The sequence below is a fragment of the Homalodisca vitripennis genome, chromosome 4, assembly GCF_021130785.1.
Source record: "Homalodisca vitripennis isolate AUS2020 chromosome 4, UT_GWSS_2.1, whole genome shotgun sequence".
Classification (NCBI taxonomy): Eukaryota; Metazoa; Arthropoda; class Insecta; order Hemiptera; family Cicadellidae; genus Homalodisca; species Homalodisca vitripennis.
In genome coordinates, this window is record NC_060210.1 from 42,847,836 (window position 1) to 42,873,405 (window position 25,570).

Sequence of the window (25,570 nt, forward strand, 5' to 3'; positions counted from 1 at the left end):
AAAAGAAGAAAATATGTTATACCTTTTGTAATCATAACGATGGCAAATGTCCGAAATCCTTTTATCATGTATGAATTCTTACATTTCTTAACAAGAATTATTAGCATCTGTGAAGCAACCGTGATTTAAATTTAGATTTATATATAGATAAAAAAAAATAGACTAACCTCATATAATTCTTTTCGGACAACCACATGTCTGAGTAGGAACTTGGGTTTGGCCGACAAAGTTCTTGACAGCCAACAATAAGAACCAATAGAAAACTAGGAAAATTAAGATGGGGAGCTGAAGCCATCGGTGGGGGCTTCAGGCCCAGAGCGGAGCCATCAGGAGTATAAAAGCTCCGGAGAGTCCAAAAATACTTTCTCAGACTTTCTTGCGCATCACTTTTGCCATCCCTATATGAGTTGATATCTAACTGTTTCACTACTAAGTTGAACTTTGGAGACAATTGGTCTTAATCCCCATAGTAATAGATGTCATAGTACTTGGCCTGTCCTATCTGCTGATTGACATTTAAACTTACTTGTCTCATTCCACATTCCAATATTAATCCAAAGGTGTAAACTTGCCATCCTGACACCAGAAAAAGTATTTTTAGATAATATCCTAGGCTGCCTCCCAGCTATATGTATGTATATAATTTTTCAATAAACATTGAATCACAAAAATTATTTGCTCCGCCGGGACTTTTATATGTATATAAAATATTAATTCTCTTATAACATTAAAAATAAAATATTGATAAACTCTTTTTAAATTTTCATTCGTCTTTGCGTACTTTTTCAGACATAATATTGTATATATATATATTTACAAATATAGAATTATTAAGCTAACTAGAACATATGAACAAGAAAAATAATTGTAATTGAATAATAAACAGTGTAAAAATTTATATAAATGAACTTGTGAATTATTGAGGATCAGATTGAAAATAATATGTGACTATTTTAGAAAAAGCATCTTCTTCAACAAAATAATTATTTATAAAAATACAAAATGTGTTTGGGTTATTCCCAACTAAGAATATTTACTCTTTAAGTTCAAACAATACAAATTGAGCATTTAAATGTTGCTCATGGATTAATAATGATGTAAAATTTAATTTTCCCAGGGACATACCGAATGGAGGAAATATAACTCTTGACAAAGTTTTAGTTCTATTGAAGGCACTGGCTGACATGACGTTTGGTGACTTTGACTTCATGGAAACATTGACCAGTGCAAATCTTACTTCCGAGGATTTTGGTCAAATTGATATCGAAGAGCTCCTCAGGAAAGTAAGTAGTATCGTAAAGTCTAAAAGTTGAGAAAATAATTTGTTTCACAGCTTAGAAGCACTCATTTGATAAGAGCAGATTCCCAATTCAGGTTCAGGTCACGGGTTTAGTAGGGCTATCAGTACAACAAAAGCAAAACAGGAAATCTAATTCAATAAATTCTTTATATCTACAGCAACTGTAGTTGTTTTAAAATTAAAATACAGATAGCCATAAGTGCCTCAGTATGGATCCAATATTTTTTATTAAGATAATATTTTAATATATTAATTTGTTATTAAATTTAAATACTAATAAAACTATTTTAGATTCAAAGGCCTCTCTTAAAGTACAATTTGAAATTTTCTCTTTTATAAATTTAAAAAGTTGTCAATGTAAATTAAACGAAGCTTTAGATGCGCAGCTAGCATTTTACTAGCATGTCCTCTAAAAATAATGAAATGAAAGATGTTCTATAGAATGAATTACTCTGTATTTGTATAATAGGTGCAACGTTCTTGCTCAGAGGTATTTCACGGTATGTGTTGGTGGAGAGAGAACTATCATGACTGCTGCTCTCTCTTTGAGGTACAGAGAACTGACCTAGGCTTTTGTTACTCCTTCAACAACGACCTCTCTGAACCAAGCCACGTGTAAGTATATTCTCAGCTGATCTAATTTTGAAGTCTTCATGGCTGTCAATAACATTTTTATACCTGAATGAGTAATAAGTTGAATTACCACATATAATGCATCTATATTCCTTCTATGGTCAGTAAAAAAAAATAGTGGCCATTCCATCATTAATCTTAGAATACCAGTATCCATGATTTAGGTTTTTCTAAAGATGATAGATAAGTATGAAACTTATATACTAATATTAGAAAATTATCTATAAATGTAGTCAGCAATCAGCCATCAATAGAATTTAGAAGTCAATCAAACAAATTTATAGAAAAGTATACTTCTAAATTTTGTTTAGACATATTACTAAATTTTAACTACAAAGGCTTTATGTACTGAATAACTGGAGCTGTTCGAAATAGACCATTGAATAAATAAACAGTTATAAATGCATAATTTTCCTAAATTAGACAAAGAAAATTTTACAATACTCACCAAAAGCAATTTTATGTAATAAGGAATAATTTTACCAGAATAAAAAGTATCAAATAAAATCACTGAAAGAGAAGTTACAACATAAATGACATTAAGGAGTACCTCATTTTTCTAAGGAGCAAACTTAAGATTTAAAAACTAGAAGTCGTTTAATGACAAGGGTATCATGAAAACCATCATGGATACCTGTTGCCTACACATTCTGTGAAGGATAGGTTTAAGGATCCACTGCAGATTCAAGCTTATCTTGCTTTTACCATGTAGGAAAAAAGTCTAAAAATTCGTGTAGCAGTTAAAGCAACTGGAAATTTGTTGGCCAGACATTATGACTTCTGCAAACACCATTTCATCATGGTACGATATTAGCAGAGGTGATCAAAACCATGCAAAGAGCTTCAATTGTGAGACTCCAAGCCCAAAAATTATTCTGTTGGTAATCTTGGATATAAAACATCCTCTTAGTTCTGCAGATTGGAGCAGCAGTGAAGCATTGGAATTAGTTGGAAAATCCAGAATTGTTAAATCTTCAATCCGATTCCAAATCTTATAAAATGTATTCCCAATTCTGAAATCCTAATAGCAGTGGCGTAGCCAGAAATTTCGTTCGGGGGGGGTCCGAAATCGGGGGATACGGGGGACGTTTTCTGTGTTATTTGCCAATGAGTTCACTGGTAAATACCAAAAATATGGAGCTTTAGTAACTACGCCTTTTACAAAAAGTGGAAAGATGTAATATGCAAATTCAACTCTCACAGCAACTCTAGTACCACAAATTTTCTTGTATAGCTACAGGAACTTTACAAAGTTCGATTCTGGCCGAGTGGAAGGCACCAAAGTGATGTTGGATTCAACGGATAAGAAATAAAAAGAACAAAACAGAGCTTCACTCAAGCTTATAATTGACACAACTATATTCTGTGGAGAAAATGAAATACCCCTTCGGGGACATCGGGCTACTGGCGGCCGAAAACCCTTTAGAAAAGGAGGGCAATTATCGAGCGTTGCTCGGGTACAGATCAAACTAACGGTCGGAAAATGCACTGGAAAAACTCTACAGATTAGAAGTTCGGCTACTTTAGATTTCACTGATTAAGGTATTTATAAATGACTTATAATGACGATTTTTTTTATCATTACACTGTAGACGAGTATATAATTATCGGGGGGAAAAAAATCACTTTCGGTCGGAAATAAAATACACCTAAAAAACTCTAATGATTAGAACTTCAACTACTTCGGACTTCAGTTATTGAGGTAAACGTGGTATTTTTTTGGGGGTTGAGACGACGATTTTTTGTTATCATTAAACTGAACACTACTACCTATATAATTATCGAGAAAAAAATCACTTCCGGTCGGTAAATACCGAAGAAAAGCTCTACAGATTCAAGTTTTGACGATTTTGGATTTTACTGGTTGAGTGGTTGAGGTAAAAGTGGTACTTAGAATTATGTTAGGACGGTGATTTTAGGTATTAATTCAACGCCGACGAATACATACATAATTATCGAGAAAAAAAACAATTTAATCACTTCCGGTCGGAAAATACCGAGGACAAGCTCTACTGATTCAGATTTTGACGATTTTGGATTTCACTGATTGAGTCGTTGAGATAAAAGTAGTACTTAGAATTATGTTAGAACGTTGATTTTAGGTCGAATTAATACCTAAATTCAACGTCCTAACATAATTCTAAGTACCACTTTTACCTCAACCACTCAACCAGTGAAATCCAAAACTTGAATCTGTAGAGAGATTTTCTTCGGTATTTACCGACCGGAAGTGATTTTTTTTTCTCGATAATTATATAGGTACAGTGTGCAGTTTAATGATAAAAGAAATCGTCGTCCTAACTCAATTGAAAACACCAAGTTTACCTCAATCACTGAAGTCCAAATTAGTTGAAGTTCTAATCAGTAGTGTTTTTCAAGTGTATTTTCCGACCGAAAGTGATTTTATATATTTTTTTTCGATAATTATATACACGTATACAGTTTAATGACACCTAAAATCAACGTCGTAACTTAATTCTAAGCAGCCATTTTACGTCCCTAAGACGAATTTGAACGAAGTGGTCGCTAATTTAAACTGTTCGCCGTGTTACGGTTCAGGTTACTTTGCGACGTCACGTAACCGCGCCCTATAGAAATACCGTGAATCGTGATTACACTACACTATCCGAAAGGCCGAGCCCAAAAGTATCGTTTGATACTTTATGATTTAAACCAGGGCTGCCTAACCTACGGCCCGCGGGCCGAATCCGGCCCGCGAGTCAGTTTTATGTGGACCGCCTTGTTGCCAAAACAACCAAATTTGTTTACAAGCATTTGAAATATTAAATAAATACAAATTTTGAGAACCAAGCAGTCCAGCCGATTTCACGTAGAACGAGCCGTATTCATTTGGTGGAGTATGAGTGTTGAAAGAAGTAAAGTAGTTGCAGACAGATTTCACTGACTACGGTGGTGGCTGCCGGCTGGCGAATAGAGGGCGCGTAAAGCACAGCACAGCGCGCGGTGCGGCGACGTAACCCCTACCCAACTCAAGGTCAACACTAGCCACGTAATTTGTATATCCTAGTATCTTAGTAGGATTAATTAAAATCAATGTATTCAATTTATTGGTGACTTTTTTATTGTTCCCTCAGAATTAGAGCAAACATCCAAAAGTCTGGGTTTATATTTATTTCTACTAAAAGTACCTAAACACATACTATATTATAAACCTTTACCTAACAACTAATAAATAATAAGAAATTACAATAATCAGGAAACAAGCGCCAAATAACCTTAAAACTCATATTTTGCACAAGATTTCTGGAACAAACCCCCGGGCAATACGTTTTGTTTGGGATTCCAAATTCCCTGGGATGTTGGCCCGCCTGGCCATAAAGGCTTTACAATGTGGCCCTTGGGTAAAAAAGGTTGGGCACTCCTGATTTAAACGAAAGGACAATTATATTTTTAACAACAGTCACTTTAATCAATTACATCAATCAATTTAATGTTTGTAGACAAGAATAATGATAACTCTCCTTTTTTCTCCTGCTCCATGCTTTATTTTTTAATATGTCTTAAAATTTCGGGGGGGGTCCGGACCCCCTGGACCCCCCCCTTCGCTACGCCACTGCCTAATAGTTTTTTTTTAGTTTAAGTATGATTTAAACAAAATCACCATAAAACTTATTTGTGCCATTCTTAAACCTTTGGAGACTACCCAGTAAAAAATAATCCAAGAATACCATCCTATGTTGAAGGGATTTGCAGAGGATCAGAGAAATAGCTATATTATAAGAAATAAGTCATATCCCTTTACCTTTTACGTTAGTTTGATAAATTAAACTCATAATACGGTCATGAATTAGTATTACTTATAGGACGTATTTTGAACTTATTTCTAACCATCCCTAGACATAATAAAACTATCAAGATATAAACATACATGTTCTTTATAAAGGAAATATTTATACAACTATACAAATTGTGAGATAAATAAAAATTAGCAATTGTCTGTCTGTTTTCCGTCAAGTAACTGACGTCCGCAAATAGGAAATATGAACTGCAACAAAATATTATTTACAAAAGTACGAATAAAACAAGTTTTAGCAATCAGTAATTTACATGCTACTGGAGAGCTGTCATCTGTGAATCAATCAATCAATCAATCAAATCTCTTTATTGTCGTAAGGCAGTTACATGCATTGACAACGTCAAAATTATCTACCAACAGGCCCAGCAAGAATAGACCCAGCAGACTCGTTGCGACACATAAACATGAATATAAAACTGCAAGCAAAATATTATTTTAAAACTACTATACTTTATTAATTAAAGTTGTCTATATGCACTTTTTCATATATATAATGTATGAGAAAAACATGTTTAAGTGATTGGTAATTTTTGTAATATTGATATGTCGATAATTAATGGTGTGGCAAATCTCTACAGATTCAGTAATTGAATCCTGTGTCTCAATTCTGGAATTTGAGTCTTTGATGAAAATTCAGTTGTTTGATATCACTTATTGAATGACTTTCATTGTTCTGAAATATCTGCTTGTTATCATCATGGGTTACCTCAAGGGCTGAATCTGCTCTAGGAATCACAGAGGGTAGGAAGTCAAAGAAAGTTACTGTAGGTTCTGATCAGGGTTTCATTCTCTGGCATAACCTGTGGTACTTACAACAGCTTACTCTGTCTGAATATAACATTTAATACTTTTTGGTGTGGAAGACTGGTGATCATTTTGACATGAAACACTGAGTTTACTCAACTTAATTCAGTTGACAAGGGTAATGAACAGAGTAAGAGAAAGTGTCTGAATGGGCTGTACCTTAGCTTACTCCAGCTAGCAGTATATAAAAGAGCTTGGTATAATTTAAAAGAGAATAACCACAATTATTGTGTCTTTAACACTGGACTCCATATATATATATATATATATATATATATATATATATATATATATATATATATATAATTTCAATAAACATTGAATCGCAAAAAGTACTTGCTCCGCCGGGAGCATACATATATATATATATGAAAACGCAGGATCTACCAGGATTATTGCTAGAGTTAAAATAGGTTATTACATGATCAAAGGATCAAATCTGCCTCTGCACAGTTCTTCTTTCTTTATAATGCCAAGATATGGGTATAAATAGATACAGATATCGCTTCTCTCCATTCAAAGGAGGACTTATGGGTTGAGGGATGAAGTCACAGTACTTGAAGGACTGGATTGGAGAAGTGAAGTATTAAAGAGCCACTGACAAAGATCCTGAACTCACATTACGATGACTTGAGATTGTCTCCTTCACTATATTATTTGTCTCACCAGAGTTTCTTGGGGCTATGGTCGAGGGATGGAGCCGCAGTACTGGAGGGATTGGACTGGAGAAGTAAGACCTCGAAGGGCCTCTACCAGTGGTCCCTGGACAGGTCTTAGGATGACAGTTGAGGTTATGTCTTCAGAACAGCTGCCCACTGGAACAAATATAACTCCTGGAGTAATGGTCAGTTTCTTATTTAAATTATATTATATAAAGTAATAATGTGTGTATGTGTGTATGCAATACTTCTTCAGTTGCAGACGAAGGAATTGTAAGAAAACTTACACATGGAGAAAATACTAAGATTCATGTTTCTAAAAGCTTTTCCACACTATTGTATGCAACAGTAGATTAGCTGTCCTCACTCTGACTTTCATTGTCTCTTGTTTGATGCTTGATACATTACAAGTCGTCATTTTTGGTCATTATAACAGATTGCTTTCACGAGTGAAATGAAAAGTGAACTAGATGGGCTTGAAAGGGTTTTACTCGTGATATATAGAATATAACTATTCACAAACTGAAGTGGTAAGGAGCATTTTACATTTTGGCTGCCGGATTTAAAATTGAGGAGAGTTTGAATGTCACTGCCTCAATTCAGGCACCCTGCTTCCATTTGAATTCCAGGTAAAGATCATATTCAGTTTTTCCACGTTAAGATAGAAACTGACCCCGATCTCGGATTTTTCATATAGGTACACCAGTCAACAATATCTACATTTATTCCAATTCCCTTTCCTGGGGGTTCTCCAGTTCCCCTTTAGTGGTATTATTATAGATATAGACAGTTGTTTTCCAAATTACTTTCACCCAAAATAAATTGTTGTATCCAAGATGGTGATATGGTGAAGTTTATATTCTCAAAAATTGTTTGGTAATAAATTTACCACTTGTTTGCTACAAAACATTTGATGACCAAACTCTGCTCAACAAACATTTATACATCAGCTATAGCTTAGGCATGATAGTTCTGTCATATTATCATACCAGGTCTAACATTCTTTTAATATATTCTTTTTCCTATGTGATTAATATAGATGAAGGTGCCATTGCCACAACATACAAATACCATCCTGCATATTCATGTTGTTTTCAGTAATTTAAGGTCTCTTCTGTGTGTATTTATGTATTATACAATTCTAATTCTTTGACAACTCTGTTTTGTTTCCAAGGCACCTGCTGGTCTGATTGATTAATTCTTTGATACGTGTCACCATAGCAGAATCACAATAAACTAGTGGATTGTTTCATGAAAGCAAGTGCCTATTTAATATAAGTTGGAAAATTGAGCTTTCATTACTTATATTGAATTTTGATAGTTTTACCTGGAAGAGCCCCGCAGTTTCCCTAACAGTGAGAATCAAAGAATAGACCCAGCTACATTTGTTGACATTCGTGTCTACGGTATTACACTACAGGCAGAGAGACGAGTACGCTTCTTGGACTTTGAGGACCGCAATTGTCTCTTCATGGAGGAGCGAGTTGGCTGGACAGGGGCTTACAACGAACACAACTGTCTGGCAGAGTGCAGTAGAGACTATGCCAAAGCTTACTGCAACTGCAGTCCAGACTTCTTATTTATTTACAATGGCAAGTTTAACACATTTTTTCAGTTGCTCTTTCACATACTATATATATAATGTATATAATATAATTTGTTGCACTGAAAACATATACCACACAATTTAAAACTATCCTCAAACAAATTCCTTGCACCTTAATGTTTAAAATAAATAAATTAAGCTAATATGTTTAAAAATAAATTCTAAATGGTGTAAAAAAACTATGATAGGGGAGGAAGAATAATTCTTTATTTTTTAGTTTCCTTTTTTTAATTTTTATAAGTACATTTGCTTTCTAAGAAACATTTCATGGTATAAAAGTCCTGTAGGAGTTTACTGTACTAAGCACTGGGAACTAGAGAGGGGCTTTACTAATAACACCTGTTTACATATATATTTTTAACTCAAACATATCTTGCTTATAAAAGTTATGAGGAATGTGTTACATGACAGACACATACATTTGTTATTTGACAAGTACCTATATTATTTTTTAGTACTTTTCCTGCACTTTAATTTATTTGTTTAAAGATTTATTTTTCTTGATTTATCGTTTCAGATGACATCAAATACCCACCCTGTGATGTAAAAGGCTTGAATTGCTTGAAGAATTATAACTGTAAGTACTTTAAAATAGTATTAAACAATAAATAACCCATTATTAATTTATTATACTGTCAACAATGTGTGTAGTGGATGCTTAACATAAGTTAATAGTTTTTTAATATTCCCATATTTAAATATAGGCAAATTTAAAGAATAATTTATAGTACTTGCCATTATATGTAATTTCAGTATTTTTCAACTCCCTTGAACCCAAAAGTGGACATGAATTTTTCCAATCTCAAACAGAAGGCATGCAGTGTGACTGTCCAGCTGATTGTAACAGTCAGCAATACATGTTTGATACCTCCATTTCACAGACACAGTAAGTCATAGCAGTAAAATCTTAATTTTACTAGATCTAGATAATATGTTCATGTCACCCAGGCACGGTGTGCTGTATCCTGGATATATTATGTATTCTGAAAATAAGGTAATCCATAACTAATTGTATTGTTCCCAAAGCTGTTTTAATTGCAACTTATTGTAATAATTTTATTTTAAACTTGCTCTATTTTATATGATACAGGTATACATATATTGTTTTTGTATATGTATTCTTGTTTCTCAACTAGTATATACCTAAATTAAAATCTTGACACTATTCATGTATACTTAATGATTCAAGTAGTTTTGAATTGAATCTAGTATTTTGCTGCACAAGTTTTTTGTTTCTCTTAGAACAAGAAGCTTAGACATCACACCTAGTCCTAAAAGGACCTTTGTGCTGCTTCCGGAATGACAGGATATTCTACATGGGTAAGGTTGCCTTCTGCCGAGATCCATGAGGAAGTATTTAGGGCATTAGTTTCAGTCATGCCTCCTCAGAAGGGAAAGCCAGCTCTGAACCAGCCTCTCCAGTCATAGCAGGCAGGGGGTGGCATGCCCTTGAGTCTAGGCTCGCAAGAACCTTTGACTCTTAGAAAACCTCATGAACTTGAACTAGAGGTAGATATCCCTCAGTAGACTACCCAGAAACTACCCTTGCCCTTGCACCCCAGAATCTCAACATTTGCGGTTAGTTATGTGCGGTTAGTTATGTGCCACTCCTGGATATTCATAAGGTTGTCCAGATTTAGGTAACACATCGGTTTTTGCTGTGTCTAGTGTGAGTTCAACTGGAAGGTATAAACCAGCCAGAAGTGAACCCAGCTGAGTACTTTACTGCATGGTTAGAAAATGAATACCCACATTTCAACATAGCTTATCAATTTTATTTTAACTCAGATTTATTAGGTGAAATATTTTACAAATATTTAAAGTCTGCTTCATCCTTGTTACCAGGAATCTTTCACACATTGGGTTTGACCTGCACTATAAAGGAAAGTATAACATGTTGTACAAAACGGACGTGATGTATGGTCCTATGGAGTTTTTGGGTAAGTTGATCAATTTATTTCTGAACAACAAATTAAGTATTACAATTTCAGCAACTACAACAAAATCAAAACAAAATAAATTGTAGTCTTATATATACTCCATATTAATGAAGTATTCATTAGAAAGAAGTGGTAGTTGAAAGAATAATTTTTGGGATCTTTAACGCAACAAATTTACTAGCATCAAGTTTTATATTTAACTACAGCACTTCAGAATTGGTTTCATGGAATTCCCATTTGATCATATACATGTATATTCCTGACCTTGTATGTTAACACTATATTTTAATGTAAGCTTGATATGTTCCAGGATGAAATTTTGTAAACTACTAATCTAAAGGAATTTGTTCATACATTCATGTTACTTATAAGCACTCCTGAGAAATAGTTTTTCTACCTGTACTGATGTGTTGTTTATGGCTAGTGTTAGTTTTTAATATCAATGAATTTTCATAGTTTAAATTCCAAAGATCACTATAACAGATTTACAAATTTCCTGAGTAACTTTTGTCTCTTTCCTCTACGAAATTTATTTTCTCTTCTACACAGTTATCATTTTATTATAAGTCTTTCATAAATAAAACTTTGTCTTTGAAACAATTAATAATTAAAATTTTAATATAATTTTGTTTTTTTTTTAAATTCAATGAATTTATTTAAATGGTATCACTTTACATAAATGATGAGACAGTAAAAGAGTTTAAAATAATCTTGAAATTTTGTAAAAAACTTTATTTCAGTGAATATAAATAATGTTTAAAATCCTTCCTTATGAACTACTAAAATGTTTTGGGTTTTGAAACAGAATTTGCTATGCAAGCTAGTACAATGTTTCTTAGAGTTTTATTTACTTACAATACAAATTAGATACACAGGACAGAAGCGAGTATGATCAATGAGTTTAGGACTGTCCTCTAGTTATTTTAATCTTCATTAATACTTCTGTTTATTTTGTTAAAGTTGCCCTAGGAGGGATAGCTCGACTGTTCTTGGGAGATTTTCTTCTCATTGCTGTGGAGATTCTATAATTTCTTTACTTTCCATCTATTCAACCACTGGAAGTAAACGGAGAGGGCAAAGGCACAGTTTAGAATTGTTCTCTAATTATTAAAACCGTTAGCAATAGTACCTTTTATATTGTTTCAGTTGCCCTAGGAGGGATAGCTGGACTGTTTTTGAGAGGTACTCTTCTCAGTGCTGTGGAGAGATTCTATATTTCTTTACTTTCCATCTATTCAATCACTGGAAGTAAACGGAGAGGGCAAAGGCACAGTTTAGAATTGTTCTCTAATTATTAAAACCGTTAGCAATAGCACCTTTTATATTGTTTCAGTTGCCCTAGGAGGGATAGCTGGACTGTTTTTGAGAGGTACTCTTCTCAGTGCTGTGGAGAGATTCTATATTTCTTTACTTTCCATCTATTCTACCACTGGAAGTGAAGAGAGCAAAGACACAGTTTAGGAATGTCCTCTAGTTATAATGCCCGTTGCAATAATACTGTTTATATTGTTTCAGTTGCTCTAGGAGGGATAGCTGGATTGTTCTTGGGAGATATGCTTCTCAGTGCTGTGGAAACTCTATATTTCTTTACTTTCCATCTATTCTACCACTGGAAGTGAAGAGAGCAAAGACACAGTTTAGGAATGTCCTCTAGTTATAATGCCCGTTGCAATAATACTGTTTATATTGTTTCAGTTGCTCTAGGAGGGATAGCTGGATTGTTTCTTGGGAGATATGCTTCTCAGTGCTGTGGAAACTCTATATTTCTTTACTTTCCATCTATTCTACCACTGGAAGTGAAGAGAGCAAAGACACAGTTTAGGAATGTCCTCTAGTTATAATGCCCGTTGCAATAATACTGTTTATATTGTTTCAGTTGCTCTAGGAGGGATAGCTGGATTGTTCTTGGGAGGTATGCTTCTCAGTGCTGTGGAAACTCTATATTTCTTTACTTTCCATCTATTCTACCACTGGAAGTGAAGAGAGCAAAGGCACAGTTTAGGAATATCCTCTAGTTATAATACCTGTAAGCAATAATACTGTTTATATTGTTTCAGTTGCTCTAGGAGGGATAGCTGGACTGTTCTTGGGAGGTTCTCTACTCAGTGCTGTGGAGATTCTATATTTCTTTACTTTCCGTCTGTTCTATCATTGGAAACAAACAAAAAGAGCAAAGGCACAGCTTCCTCCTGTTGTCAAATTTGTATATCCCAAATACTGATCACATTGTATAACTATTGACATCCAATAAACTTAAATACCCAAGTCATATGGCACAAGAAAAAAACTGTTCATCTGCTTCAGCCCATTGTGGAGAGTCAGACAGAGAAGTTGTTCTTCCATCTGGTGATGTCCTTGGCCCTACTCATGAACTCACTAACTCCCCAACTCCAACTGCCGCTTGTGTGCTGTATGTGAGTAAAATCTCAAAAAAGAAAACCAATTTCTTTTGCCCTGATGTAATTATAGATTTCACCCAAAGTCTTATCATCTGCTTGAACACTGTGCCAGAGCAGTTCGCAGGGCGGAATCCAGTGACACTTAGTGACAGATGAAACTTTATATATTGTACATATGTAAATGAGGTAGGATTCAAATTTAGTATTTTATTTGATATTTTAACTACCATACTTACACAAGTATAAATGCAGTTATAAGATTATGTTTACCCATGAAAGATATTAATTCTATGGAAATTAACTTGTTTTCAACAAAACGTTAACTGCGTGCCCCAAACCTGGACGACCATAATCGGATACAAACAAAGCATAATACTTAACATTTTACAGTCTGATGCCTCAACAAGAAATGTTTCTCAAATATTAGGTACATCTCAAACATCAGTTTGTAAAGTTTTACATGACAGTGGTTATAAAGCGTACAATTTTCATTAAATTCATGAGCTAGATGAGAACGATTTTGATCGTTGAGTAGAATTTTGTGAAATGATGATGCGGAACATTGCTTTCTCAGATGAAGCAAATTTCATGTTAAATAGTAATGTCAACAGACACAATGCTCGTTATTGGGCTGATGTTAACCCTCATTAGATGAGAGAGCAATATACACAACACTCTAAAAAATTAAACCTTTGGCTTGGCATTGTGAGGGATCACTTTGTTGGTCTCTTTTTTTATTGATGGAAACCTTAATGCCAAGGAAATGAAATATTACAAAATCAGGATTATCCAGCTATTCAAGTAGCAACCAACAACTGTAATGAAGTTTGGTTCTAGCAGGATGGAGCATCTCCACACTATGGCTTGCATTTCCACGAGTATTTATAAGGACATAAGGAGTGGCCACCATAATCCCATTTTTGGGAAATGGCAAAGTTTAACAATGACTATAAAGTTCACTTCTATTTCCTAAAAAGGTGTCCCAAGTTCAATCCCTACATCTTTATCCATCAATAACTAAACAGTGTATTCATACTTTTAACTCGCACTGTATAATTTCATGTGCACATACTATTTCATCAGTTGAACTTGCCAATCTGATGTTGTCAAGTCAAAACCATCTCACTGGTACTTGAAAAATCCTCAAAGGTTTACCAAAAAACCTCTTTAAACAAAATATGTTTAAGGATGAAATGGTGTGATCAGAAAACAATGAAGGCATAGTTGTTACTAAGTGGAAATATAAGAGAGAAGTGCACCTGCTCTCCACATTCCATAAGCCTGAATATGTCTTGCTTGAACCTAAAAAAGCTGGTGGACCACAGATCTTGAAACCCTTAGTTGTTGACTACAATAAGGCAAACGTTGGGATTGATATTTCATATAAACATCCTACAGCACTGCAGTGCGAAAGACAATGCGATGGTTCTATAAAGTACGAGAGGAACTTCTGCTTGGGACTTCAGAAATTACAGTTTGGTTTAATAGGTTTCTCGATAGTTTTAAAACATGTTTTGAAGTTTCTTTTCCTTATACATCTGTCAAATTTAAATGTGGCTCCCAAAGTGCATTTAAAAATAAGAAATGGGTTACGAATGGGATAATTGTGTCAAGTAAGAAAAAAAGGGCTCTTCACAAAATGGCAAAATATAGCAATGATGTAAATTTTAATAAATATGTAAAAGATTATAAACATTTTTTTTTTAAAGTTTATGCTGCTGCTAAAAGAATGTATAATTGTAAATATATCAAAGATTCTGAAAATAAAAGCAAAGCTGTGTGGAATGTGATAAAAACTGAATTAGGTATGCATACAATTAAAAAATCTGACTGCATGAATCTCAAGGTACAAGATGAAATGTATACAGATGCTAAGCATGTTGCACATTATTTCAATACAATGTTTGTAAATATAACTAAGAATATTGGTGCCAAACCACTGATCAATTCAGCTATTCAGCTACTAAGTAACGTTTCTTGTAATAAACAAGCCTCATTTGTATTTAAGTGTGTTAGTGCTCAAGAGGTTCATAGTGTCATAATGAGTCTGAGAGACACGAAGTCTGTAGCATGGGATGAGATCTCAGTGGGAGTGCTCAAAGCTACTGCAATGTACATCTCACATCCTCTGGCTTTGATTATTAACCAATCATTCATGTCTGGTGAATTTCCCATCCAACTGAAATATGCAGATATAAAGCCAGTTTTTAAAAAAGGTGAAAAACAAGATCCAAACAATTACAGACCAGTCTCCATCCCATCCAGTATCTCCAAAGTCTTTGAAAAAATAGCACACAAACAGTTATGTAACTACCTAGAGAGTAATAGTTTTCTGTGTAAAAGTCAATATGGTTTTTGCTCTGGCCATAGTACAGTTGAGGCTGCCTCTAATATGGTTGAGCAGATCCTGGGGGCTTTGGATGGGTCACAGAGTACTGCTGGTGTATTCTGTGACCTCTCCAAGGCCTTTGACTGTGTAAATCATTCCTTACTTGTTAGTAAACTAAAATTTTATGGGATTTTGGGCAACTCTTTAGCATGGTTTCAATCTTTTCTTCATGGTAGAAAGCAAAGAACGCTAATCAACAATAATGGCATAAAAAGTATATCATCATGGGTGAATATATGTACTGGTGTACCACAGGGGTCCATTCTGGGCCCTTTGTTGTTCATTATATTTATAAATGACATGCCACATAATATTAGAAATGACCTGATTTTGTATCCTGATGACACAACATCTCTGGTAAAATGTAACAGGGAGTAAGATTTAAAATTAGAAATAATTAATTCCCCCTAATAGACTTAGAAAAATGGTTTACTTGTAATGGGCTCGCATTAAACAGTGATAAGACACAAATTGTAAAATTTCAGACTGTACAAAATAAGGCTATGTCCAATTTTAATATAGATTTTAAGAACTCAGTGATTGTTACAGTAAATACCACTAAGTTTTTGGGGCTAGTTATTGATAAAAATCTTTCTTGGAGACCACACATAGAACTGCTAAATAAAAAACTGAGCTCAGCTTGCTACCAAATGTACACATTGAGAGAGCTGGTTGATATTAAGACTAGGCTCATAGTTTATTATGCTTGCTTTTGTTCATTGGCACAATATGGGATCCAAGTGTGGGGATGTAGTTCAGGTATTTTCTCTGTTTTTAAAGCTCAAAAGAGATATATTAGAACCATGCTATTTTTGAATCAGAGAGCTTCATGTAAAGATATTTTTAGAGATATGAAAATATTGACCATTCAATCTATAGCTGTTTAATATTTATTCATAATCGCCTAAATTCAGAAAATATAATTCATCATGAACATCAGTATGGCACCCGTTTTAAAGACAATCTGCAATTTCCTCTTCACAAATTAACATTATTTGAAAGCTCTCCAAATTATATGGGAATTAAATTTTACAACAAATTACCTCTACATGTAAAGCAGCTAACAGTGTTCAGTTTTAAAAAATCAGTGAAAAGTTTACTAATTAATAAGGCCTATTATAATATTTCTGAATTCTTGCAGGACAATCTGCAGCTTGTGTAGTTTTAGTGAATTTGACAAATACATTGTTAATGTATGAAATGTTGTACAAACTGTTTTTACCATATAGTATGTATTATAGACAAGCAACCTGTTCACACAACATGTATAGTTGTATAACTGTGGATGTTATGTTGCAATAAATTTCTTGATTCTTGGTTGGCCTACAGTAGTTTCCTGAACTCCAAGACAAATCCTAATGCCCAGAAAAAGAAACACGTGGTCTCAATTATTCAGTTCAAAGAGGAATTGGCTTGTTCATTGATGGGTGTGCAAAAAGAACTGCTTATTCTGAGAGTAACAGCAACTAGTCACCACTATCTGGCATAATTTCCTTTTGTTGGTAAAGGAGCTAGAAAATGCAGAGCAAGGAAAGTGTGCAAAATGGGCTAAGTGTCTGAAGAAAAAGGACAAAATGTGGCAAGAAATATGACACAGGTAGCCACAGTTTGTAATGAATGTCCCGAAAAACCATTTTTGTGTCAGAAATGTTTTAGAGACATTCATAAGTAATATTTGTTATTTTATAAAATTAAGTAACATAAAAAGTATAATAAATTAAGTGAAAAAATAAAACTTTTACTTTTTATATTACCAAATAACATAACCCAGTTTATATGTTCATATATATGACCTGTCAGGTAAAGTGGCCCAACAAATTGTTTCCATATTGTCAAACCTTTCAATCTCAATTATTCAGCTGGAAAAACACTTTACCACAAAAAACAAAGTTTTGTGAAATGTTATTCTCTTTCTAGTTCAAGTAGTTTCATGGAGTAATGTCAGAATGCAGCACTGGCGGGAAGCTAAGGAAAATGGCTACCAGCTGTATAGTGACGCTATCGGTTACTTCATCCGATGAGCTATGTCTTAATGACTAAGGTTGTCGTGTAAGTTAGCTCAATGTCTTCTTTTTAATAAAACGGTAAAACTTTTAACAATCAATCTCTTAATTTGATCTTTAATATTTCACAAAGTGCTGTGTACATTTTTACTATTTGTAATAGATATCACGTAGTGCTGTGGAGGCTAAAATAACACTTCCTCAATGAGTTACCACCTATACTATGGCTCTATACTGATTGACTTTGAGTCCTTTAAAGAGCCAGCACCGCCAAAAGACGTCTGCCACAACTAAAATGTTAGAACAATATATGTAAACTCTTAAATAAAATAATAAAACTTGAAATATATATTACTAACTTCTAGATAGTTTTCACAACAATTATATAAGTGTTTAAGTTAAGGGTAGGCGGATTAATCAAACTATTTAATTTCCATAAGAATCTTTAATTCTACGATACAACGCATTATAACACAAAGTACATGATAAAGCACATATAAACAAAAATATAATACTATATACATAGAATATTTATATATACAACGTATAAACAATAAACTGCTTGCATAGCAAAATAAATAACGACCGTGAACACAATGACTGACCCTTCGACTCTGCTAGAACAAAAGTGAAAACCATCAGAAGACGACCTGAGGAGTGGCGAGATCAACCTACTTGAGCAACTTCTGGAATCATGAAAGCCACGGGAACAAAACCTTTATTCTTGTACTAAACATACAATAACACAATTAAAGATCCCTATTTGTTTGATAAAAAGATCTAAAGGACTAGGTTTGTGCTATGTGTAATATAACAATAATTTTACAAGTAAAAAACACGGACCTTAACTTTTCAATGAACAGAAACAGCTCTGTGGATTACATTTGAAAACTATACCCCTTCCATAATTGTCATAACTTAAAAAAATACATAAAACAAACTAATTTAATTTACGGTTACAATTAAATACTTGATCAACTGGGGCTATAATGATCAGATGAGTGCTGTAGTACATAGCTGGAAATTACATACAGTACAATTATTATTCTTCACTTTAAAGAAAGACAATATATTTTAAATACATGTTATATACAAGTATATACTTTATCATGGAAAATAAAATAATTTCCCACTTGACCTGATAAATAAAATAATCATCAAATTTTTTAATAGCACGAAAACTTGTCTCTTCTCTAGATAATCACTCTTCTATATGATGGCTCTTTATGAAATTTTAATTTATTGTAATCATCTACATTTTCATGCCTTGTACTACATACTCTTGAATAAAATCTTATATCATGCATATTACTATTGAAGTGTAAACAAATTTTCAAGACTATATAGTGCAATGTTGTATTTGTATTTACATCAGAATATGGTGATGTTTTCTATATTGAAAAGATCTTATATGAATAGTCTGCCAGTTGTGGCCCACTATGTTATGTTACCTGGTTCTTGCAAGATCCTCTCACATTTGTATTAGCCTAATAATTAATATCAATGGGTGATATGTGGATAAATCACTTTAGCTCCATGGATTACATAAAACTGGGCTAACAACTATTTTAATTGAAGATATGAAAACAAAGATATAAATGTTAAAATTGTTATTTGGGTTACTTTATATATATATATATATATATATATACACAAGAGTTTTAGTATTAAGTAAAAAAACATGTTTATGTTAAATTAGCCCCAGTTAATCAGACAGAATAACTGAAATAAAACAAAACTAACATCATAGAATTAACTAATAAGTTTTGTACTTAAGAAATAAACAATTAACTCATTCAAAAGTTTTTATATGTTCGTTATTTGTATATGTTTTTATGTTAAATTAATTGACCTGAATACTAGTAAATCTTAATAGAAAAATATGTCAGACTGTAAATATATAATTTGAAAACATCAATAAAGTAAACAATCATATCAGCAATAATCTTTGCTTACAATCTAAACGTTTGATGACATTTCATTAATGGTAATGAATGATTTAAATGGATTACAGGATCGTTTTGGACATTTGCCATCATTAATGATGGAAAATATCAATGATGTAATTCTTCATACATAAATCTTTCAAAAATGTACAAACTCTTTAGACATGTTAGCTGAATGACGTCTGTTCAGACTGATCCTGCACTGCTACCAGCCTGACCCAGTAAAGCATATTCTAGTGGAACATTTTTCAATTATGTTGCAAATTTGCTGAAGTTTTTGTAAAAACTAATAGAATGGTAGTTATTCCAGCTCTTAAATATTATATTATGATATTATTTTGCAAGTATTTTGGTACCAACGTAGTACAAAATAATGAGTAAATTACCAATCTGAACATCTCATAATTGACTTACTCACAATGAATTCATTGAATTGAAATATAGTAGTTATCTCGCCTCTAACAAGAGAACTAATATCACATACATCATCAATTCATGACCCCACCTTAAAGAATTGCTTGCAGCTAACATGTTGGGAAAACCAATATTATCAGTGAAAATACAATTTTACAATGTATAACAACAAAGCCCAACCCATATTTTGACATAAATTGAAAGCATTAATGTACAATAAATTCAATCTTCATGTCAACACAATATTATAACTAAATAACTAATTCGTTAATGATTCGTTCATGTACTTATATTACAGGTAATTAATAATTATTATTTGTTCGCATATCATGAAAAACTTAACACTACAAAATAAAAATTTATCAGTAAAATAAATTCGTTATTACAAAGCCTATGTGCTTAAATTTTAATAACTAAAAAGTGTATGGGACTTTGAGCTCAAATTAATACGTATATAGTTTTTATGTGCCAGGTACCTTTGTACCAACTAATCAATTGTGCTTTGGGATTTTGATAACTATTCTGAAAAGGGAATATTAATAAAGAAACATGAATTAACAAGGTCTACAGCAATGATTAGCACCATATTTTATAAAGCATTTCTTCAGTGAAAAACATATTTTGTTTTTAATATTAATTGAAATTATAGAGATGCAGATAGTAATTTCTATTAATAAACTATTTTTATATTTAACAACATTCATGGTACAAGCAAGAAGTCAAATAAAAGATAGAACTCAGATATATTAAAGTGTTATACAATATCATATTTTTTACTAAACAGATTTAACTTGTTTTAATTAAGTTTAATTTTTTTTTAAATAATCCCACACTGATAAATTGTAAATAAGATTTTACAAAAAAAGGTTAAATATAATTTTACTTATACAAACAAATATCCAATCTTTATTCAAAGGACAAATCTGAATATTTTTCACATATTGTACATACAAACTTTTAACTGATATTCACATAAAAGTACAGAAGTGTAGATATTGCCTGATCGGCCAATGTATAAAGTTATACTCATACCACATTCAATATTTTTATTATATAAATTGTGATCAAGACAAAATAACACTAATATAATGTTTTCTTGAAAAATGATAAACCTTTGAAAATCTAAATGTTTAGTAATGAATAATAATAAGATATAACATCATTATTTGCTATACGAAAGTACACACAAACAGTTTATATGGATCCTGTATTTAGTTGGCACAGTCGGGGCAGAAATAAGACCCTTTCTCAACTACACTAAATAATATAGATTTAAAAAAGAAATATAAATAATACTGTCTATGAACTAAACGCTAGCCTAAGAGTATACAATACGTATATTGCCAAAACGAATTGCCTGATTGTGTTCGTCGATTCAAACTCTTCTATTGCTACCTTCAAATATATGGAAAAGAACAAAGGAACAATAACTATTACAGTAACCACAACTAGTGAGAATTTAAGTTGAAAGTGAAATAAAATGAACAAACATCCTTATGTTTTTTAATATAAGAAATTGGGCAATGAATGACTATTCAACTCAAGTATGTACTTGAAGACGTTATTGAGTAATAATAAAGTTGTTAAATATAATACTGTAAATTAATAAAAAAACATTACACAATTAATTAACAGTTATTTGTTGACAAATATTGAACAATTTTAAATAAATTATGTAACAATTTTGGCTTAAAATAAATAACTATACTTTACAAAACCCAAACTAATATTTATGAAAAATCTCTACATTATAAAATATAATAATTTCAAAAATGTGGGGTGTAAAGAATATTAAATTTATGAACAACTGAGCTCTATTTTTCAATAAGCTTCAGATCTCTTTCTTTCTATTTGCTTACTAGTATAACAAATTATGAGGTATTATATAATATCAGGAATTAAAACATTTAAAAATAACAATAATTAAATTACATTATATAACACACATTTTAATACATAACGGTTTTTAAATTCTCACTGGATGTTCTCTAACCAAGTAAAAGTAGTTTAAAAGTTTATAAAAACATTAATTTGTCTTCATTGTAACCTTTAGAACTAGTTTGAACATACTTAAAATAATACAGTTAAAAATAAACATGAAGGGGACATGACATGAAAAAGCCAATCTAATCCAACACAATCTGATCTATAGCGCCAGCGCTAAGCATTCTTTAACAATAAAAATAAACCAATAATTTACGAGCGATGTGCGGTAACTGACACTGATCTGACAAGTAGACAGATTATAAAACGGACGAGACTTTGTATATACAACAAGATGGAGAGTTACAGAGCTACACAACAGCCAATGAATTTATATAGAATTTATACAAATCCCAAATGTAGAAAAGTTAGTGGACAAGGGTTGATGAAGTGTACTGTCCAGCTTTATATTATGTGAAGAATTAACTCTCATATTTAGTGTTTACATAATTTATCACACTCAAACAGTACAACACTTAAGTGTAATATTTCGAATGTAAATTGAACTTTTTAAGATATGAAGACCTTTATGACACCACAAAAAAAACACATTGTTAATTTAATTTTCTTCATTTTTTCAAAATAAATAAAACTGTCATAACTGAAGTTGTAATGGCAATATTGCATTACAAACTAAGCATAACTTGAGCTATCAACCTAGTCTTTTTAATATGAAACCACATAGTTTCATTTGTCACAATCATTTCAATAGTTTTAATGCAAAGTTAAAAGATGAAGAACATTACATTTAATTTATATGTAACTACATTCATTTTATAAACACCAAAAATAATAATTTTAAAATTATAAACTATTATTCAGGTACCTTACAAAAATATTAGTAACAAAACACCAGGAATAGAAAATTATTCAACAGTTATCTTTATAAAGGAGTTCTGCCAGATTCATAAAAATAGGTACCTATATTACTCTAAAACAATATAATTAACAACTTATGAGAGTTTAGTGTTGAACATATAAATTGCAGTATATTTTCAAAACTTGGAACTGAATATTAGCATACATAAATGCAGTTTTGTGCCAAGAAAAATGTGAGCAAATAAATTATTGTTGTTTGCAAAGTTACACAACGTTATGCAAGATATTTGTTATTAAACACGGATAAGTAAATGATTTTGTTTTTTAACACTTTTATGTGGTGTTTGTGGTTTAATTAAAGAAAGTTGAGTTTGAAAAATGATAGATAAAAACTAGTAATAGGGTTTGTTAGCATATTCAAAATGCAATTATATTCCAGACAGTTGTGTACAATTGATTCTCATTGCCTTTGTGAGAATAAAAAATGAAATACCCTTCATTTTTAGGTAATTTCCTTTCCATCTACAACACACAGAAAGTATTAACTTAAATATGATGAATTATACAACGGGTAAAACAGATTGACTGATTTATATTTTGATAATTTTACTGAAAGTTTGAGTTTACTTTTACTTCCATTAAACAACAATTCATTTCCTTGGCATTCCTGGTATTTCCTGTACAATTTCTGTTGTAAGTGAAGTGGTGAGAAGTGGTCTGACCTGCAGGGAACATCAGCACAATGTAAATATCTGTAACGGATGGACTGCTGGACCGTTCGACAAACATTCAGAGGGTGATATTCTATATCTATTGGAGAATTATATGTTAGATATTTGGAATGCTTAAGAAGAATTAGTTGAATTGGAGATGAGATTTTAGAATTTAAATTTGAACGATGACATGAGTATCTTCTACCACATGGATTATTATTACAATATCTGTTGTAAGTGAAGTGGCGAGAAATATCTAGGAACAGTTTCCAAGAGACCTCTGAATTAAAATAGGTCTAAACCCTTGCATAGCTTGAGGCCTATTACAATATACAACATTTTACTCATCAACAATCAACAACGACAAATATAATTAAAACTGCTTTTAAAACAAATTTCTAAAACAAAAATCTGTTTTAGTAAATATGTGATTGCTCCTTGTCTGGAGAAGACCTGGTGGTTACTTTTAACAATTTGTATTTGATCTTAATCATATGTAATTTTTGGGTTATCCAGTTATTATCCTCTTAATCATCAGTCAAATAGCATCACTTAAATTAGAACAAGATAGGATTATACTAGACCATATGTCACGTAACAGGCTTCGCTGCAATTGCAAGTGAAAATTAAAATCTATAGTTAATTTCATTCTCAAGATTTCCTGTGGATAGACAGACAGAGAGAAAATCTTACAGAAAAAGTTTTTACAGCTCCCAAACAGACAAATTGTGTCAACATACTAGCCTAAATGATACTCCGCCTAATCCCATGGATTAACATGCACCATGATCGAACTCATTATTGTCTACATAGAAATATCTTAAGGACAGTTAGGCTACATGTGTTGTAGGTCACAAGTTAATATTACATATGATTGTACTAAATTTGGTTACAATTTATTTTACTCTGGAATTTTCTCGTTAACATCATGGTTACCCATAAGACCCATGTAAAAATGTTTGATACTGTCTAGCCAAATTTCAAACCACTTCAGAACTCGATGTATCCTATATAAAAATGAAGCTTCATGCAAAATTTTAAGTATATAGATCAGTTTGATCTTGAGATATCGAGTGGACAGACAAAAATTTAATTTCCCCGGCCCTACTGAGTGATAGGCTTCACCAATGATCAGGCACAATCTTGTTTAGGATGTTAATATAATAAGAGCTTAAAAAATTAAAAATATTTATTAATAAACAATAAGTATGGGAGTAAACAATAAGTATATTTATTAATAAACAAAAACTAAATATATGCACTTTAGAAGGAATCAAAATCAAAGAGGAGGACCCCTACAAATTGATGGGCATGTTTTCGAACAAGTGGAGAACTTTAAGTACCTTGGGGTCACAATATCAAATAAAAACACAGATGAACCAGAGATACAAAATAGGATCAACTCAGCAAATAGATGTGTATATGCATGCAATAGGATACTTTCAACCAAATCTCTCTCTCACAAAACTAAAACTAGAATATACAAAACAATTATATGTCCAGTGCTTTTGTACGGATCCGAAACGTGGAGGCTAAATAAGAAGGATGAGAAAAAGCTTCTAGTTTTCGAGAATAGAATTTTACGTAAAATTTATGGGCCATCATATGAACAAGGGGTATGGAGAAGAAAACATAATAGAGAAATCAGGGAGCTCTACAATAGTACGGATGTAATAGGAGAAATAAAGTGCAGAAGACTCCGTTGGGCAGGCCATGTTTTGAGAAGAGAAGAGGAATGCAAACTGAGGAGGGTAATGTACGGTAACCCAGAAGGAAGACGACCCCGTGGGAGACCGAAAGTGAGATGGTGGAACCAGGTAAAGGCTGATATGGAGAAGGTGGGCGCTTCAGAGGAAGATGCAGAGGACCGTTCAAGATGGAGGAGCTTTGTTGGTGCGGCTAAATATCACCTCCGATATAAATGGCCCTGGGAGTAAGAGTAAGTAAGTATGGGAGATTGTTCACTTTTATATATTTTTTTAAAAACATACATTTGATTGTTTTACATTGTAATGTGCAGACACAGTTAATTTATAACAAGTGTTTACACAGTACAAACGTTTAACACTAAGCAATTCAAAATGTCTCTATCTACATACACAACAGTGTAACTTTGCAAACATGAGCGAGTTCTATATTGAATTT

At 32.4% G+C, this 25,570-nt stretch overlaps 1 protein-coding gene across 1 annotated transcript in view; it reads left to right on the forward strand.

The window, feature by feature from the left end:
* Positions 1 to 12,998, forward strand: part of LOC124360996 — a 39,676-nt gene extending 26,678 nt beyond the window's left edge. Inside the window, exons 4-11 of the mRNA XM_046815034.1 lie at positions 561 to 631; positions 1,066 to 1,283; positions 1,770 to 1,915; positions 7,224 to 7,398; positions 8,535 to 8,805; positions 9,573 to 9,705; positions 10,665 to 10,759; positions 12,817 to 12,998. Of these exons, the coding sequence (XP_046670990.1) occupies positions 561 to 631; positions 1,066 to 1,283; positions 1,770 to 1,915; positions 7,224 to 7,398; positions 8,535 to 8,805; positions 9,573 to 9,705; positions 10,665 to 10,759; positions 12,817 to 12,980 (1,273 nt within the window). The 3' untranslated portion in view covers positions 12,981 to 12,998. The remainder of the gene's footprint in view (positions 1 to 560; positions 632 to 1,065; positions 1,284 to 1,769; positions 1,916 to 7,223; positions 7,399 to 8,534; positions 8,806 to 9,572; positions 9,706 to 10,664; positions 10,760 to 12,816) is intronic.
* Positions 12,999 to 25,570: the final 12,572 nt, after the last annotated feature.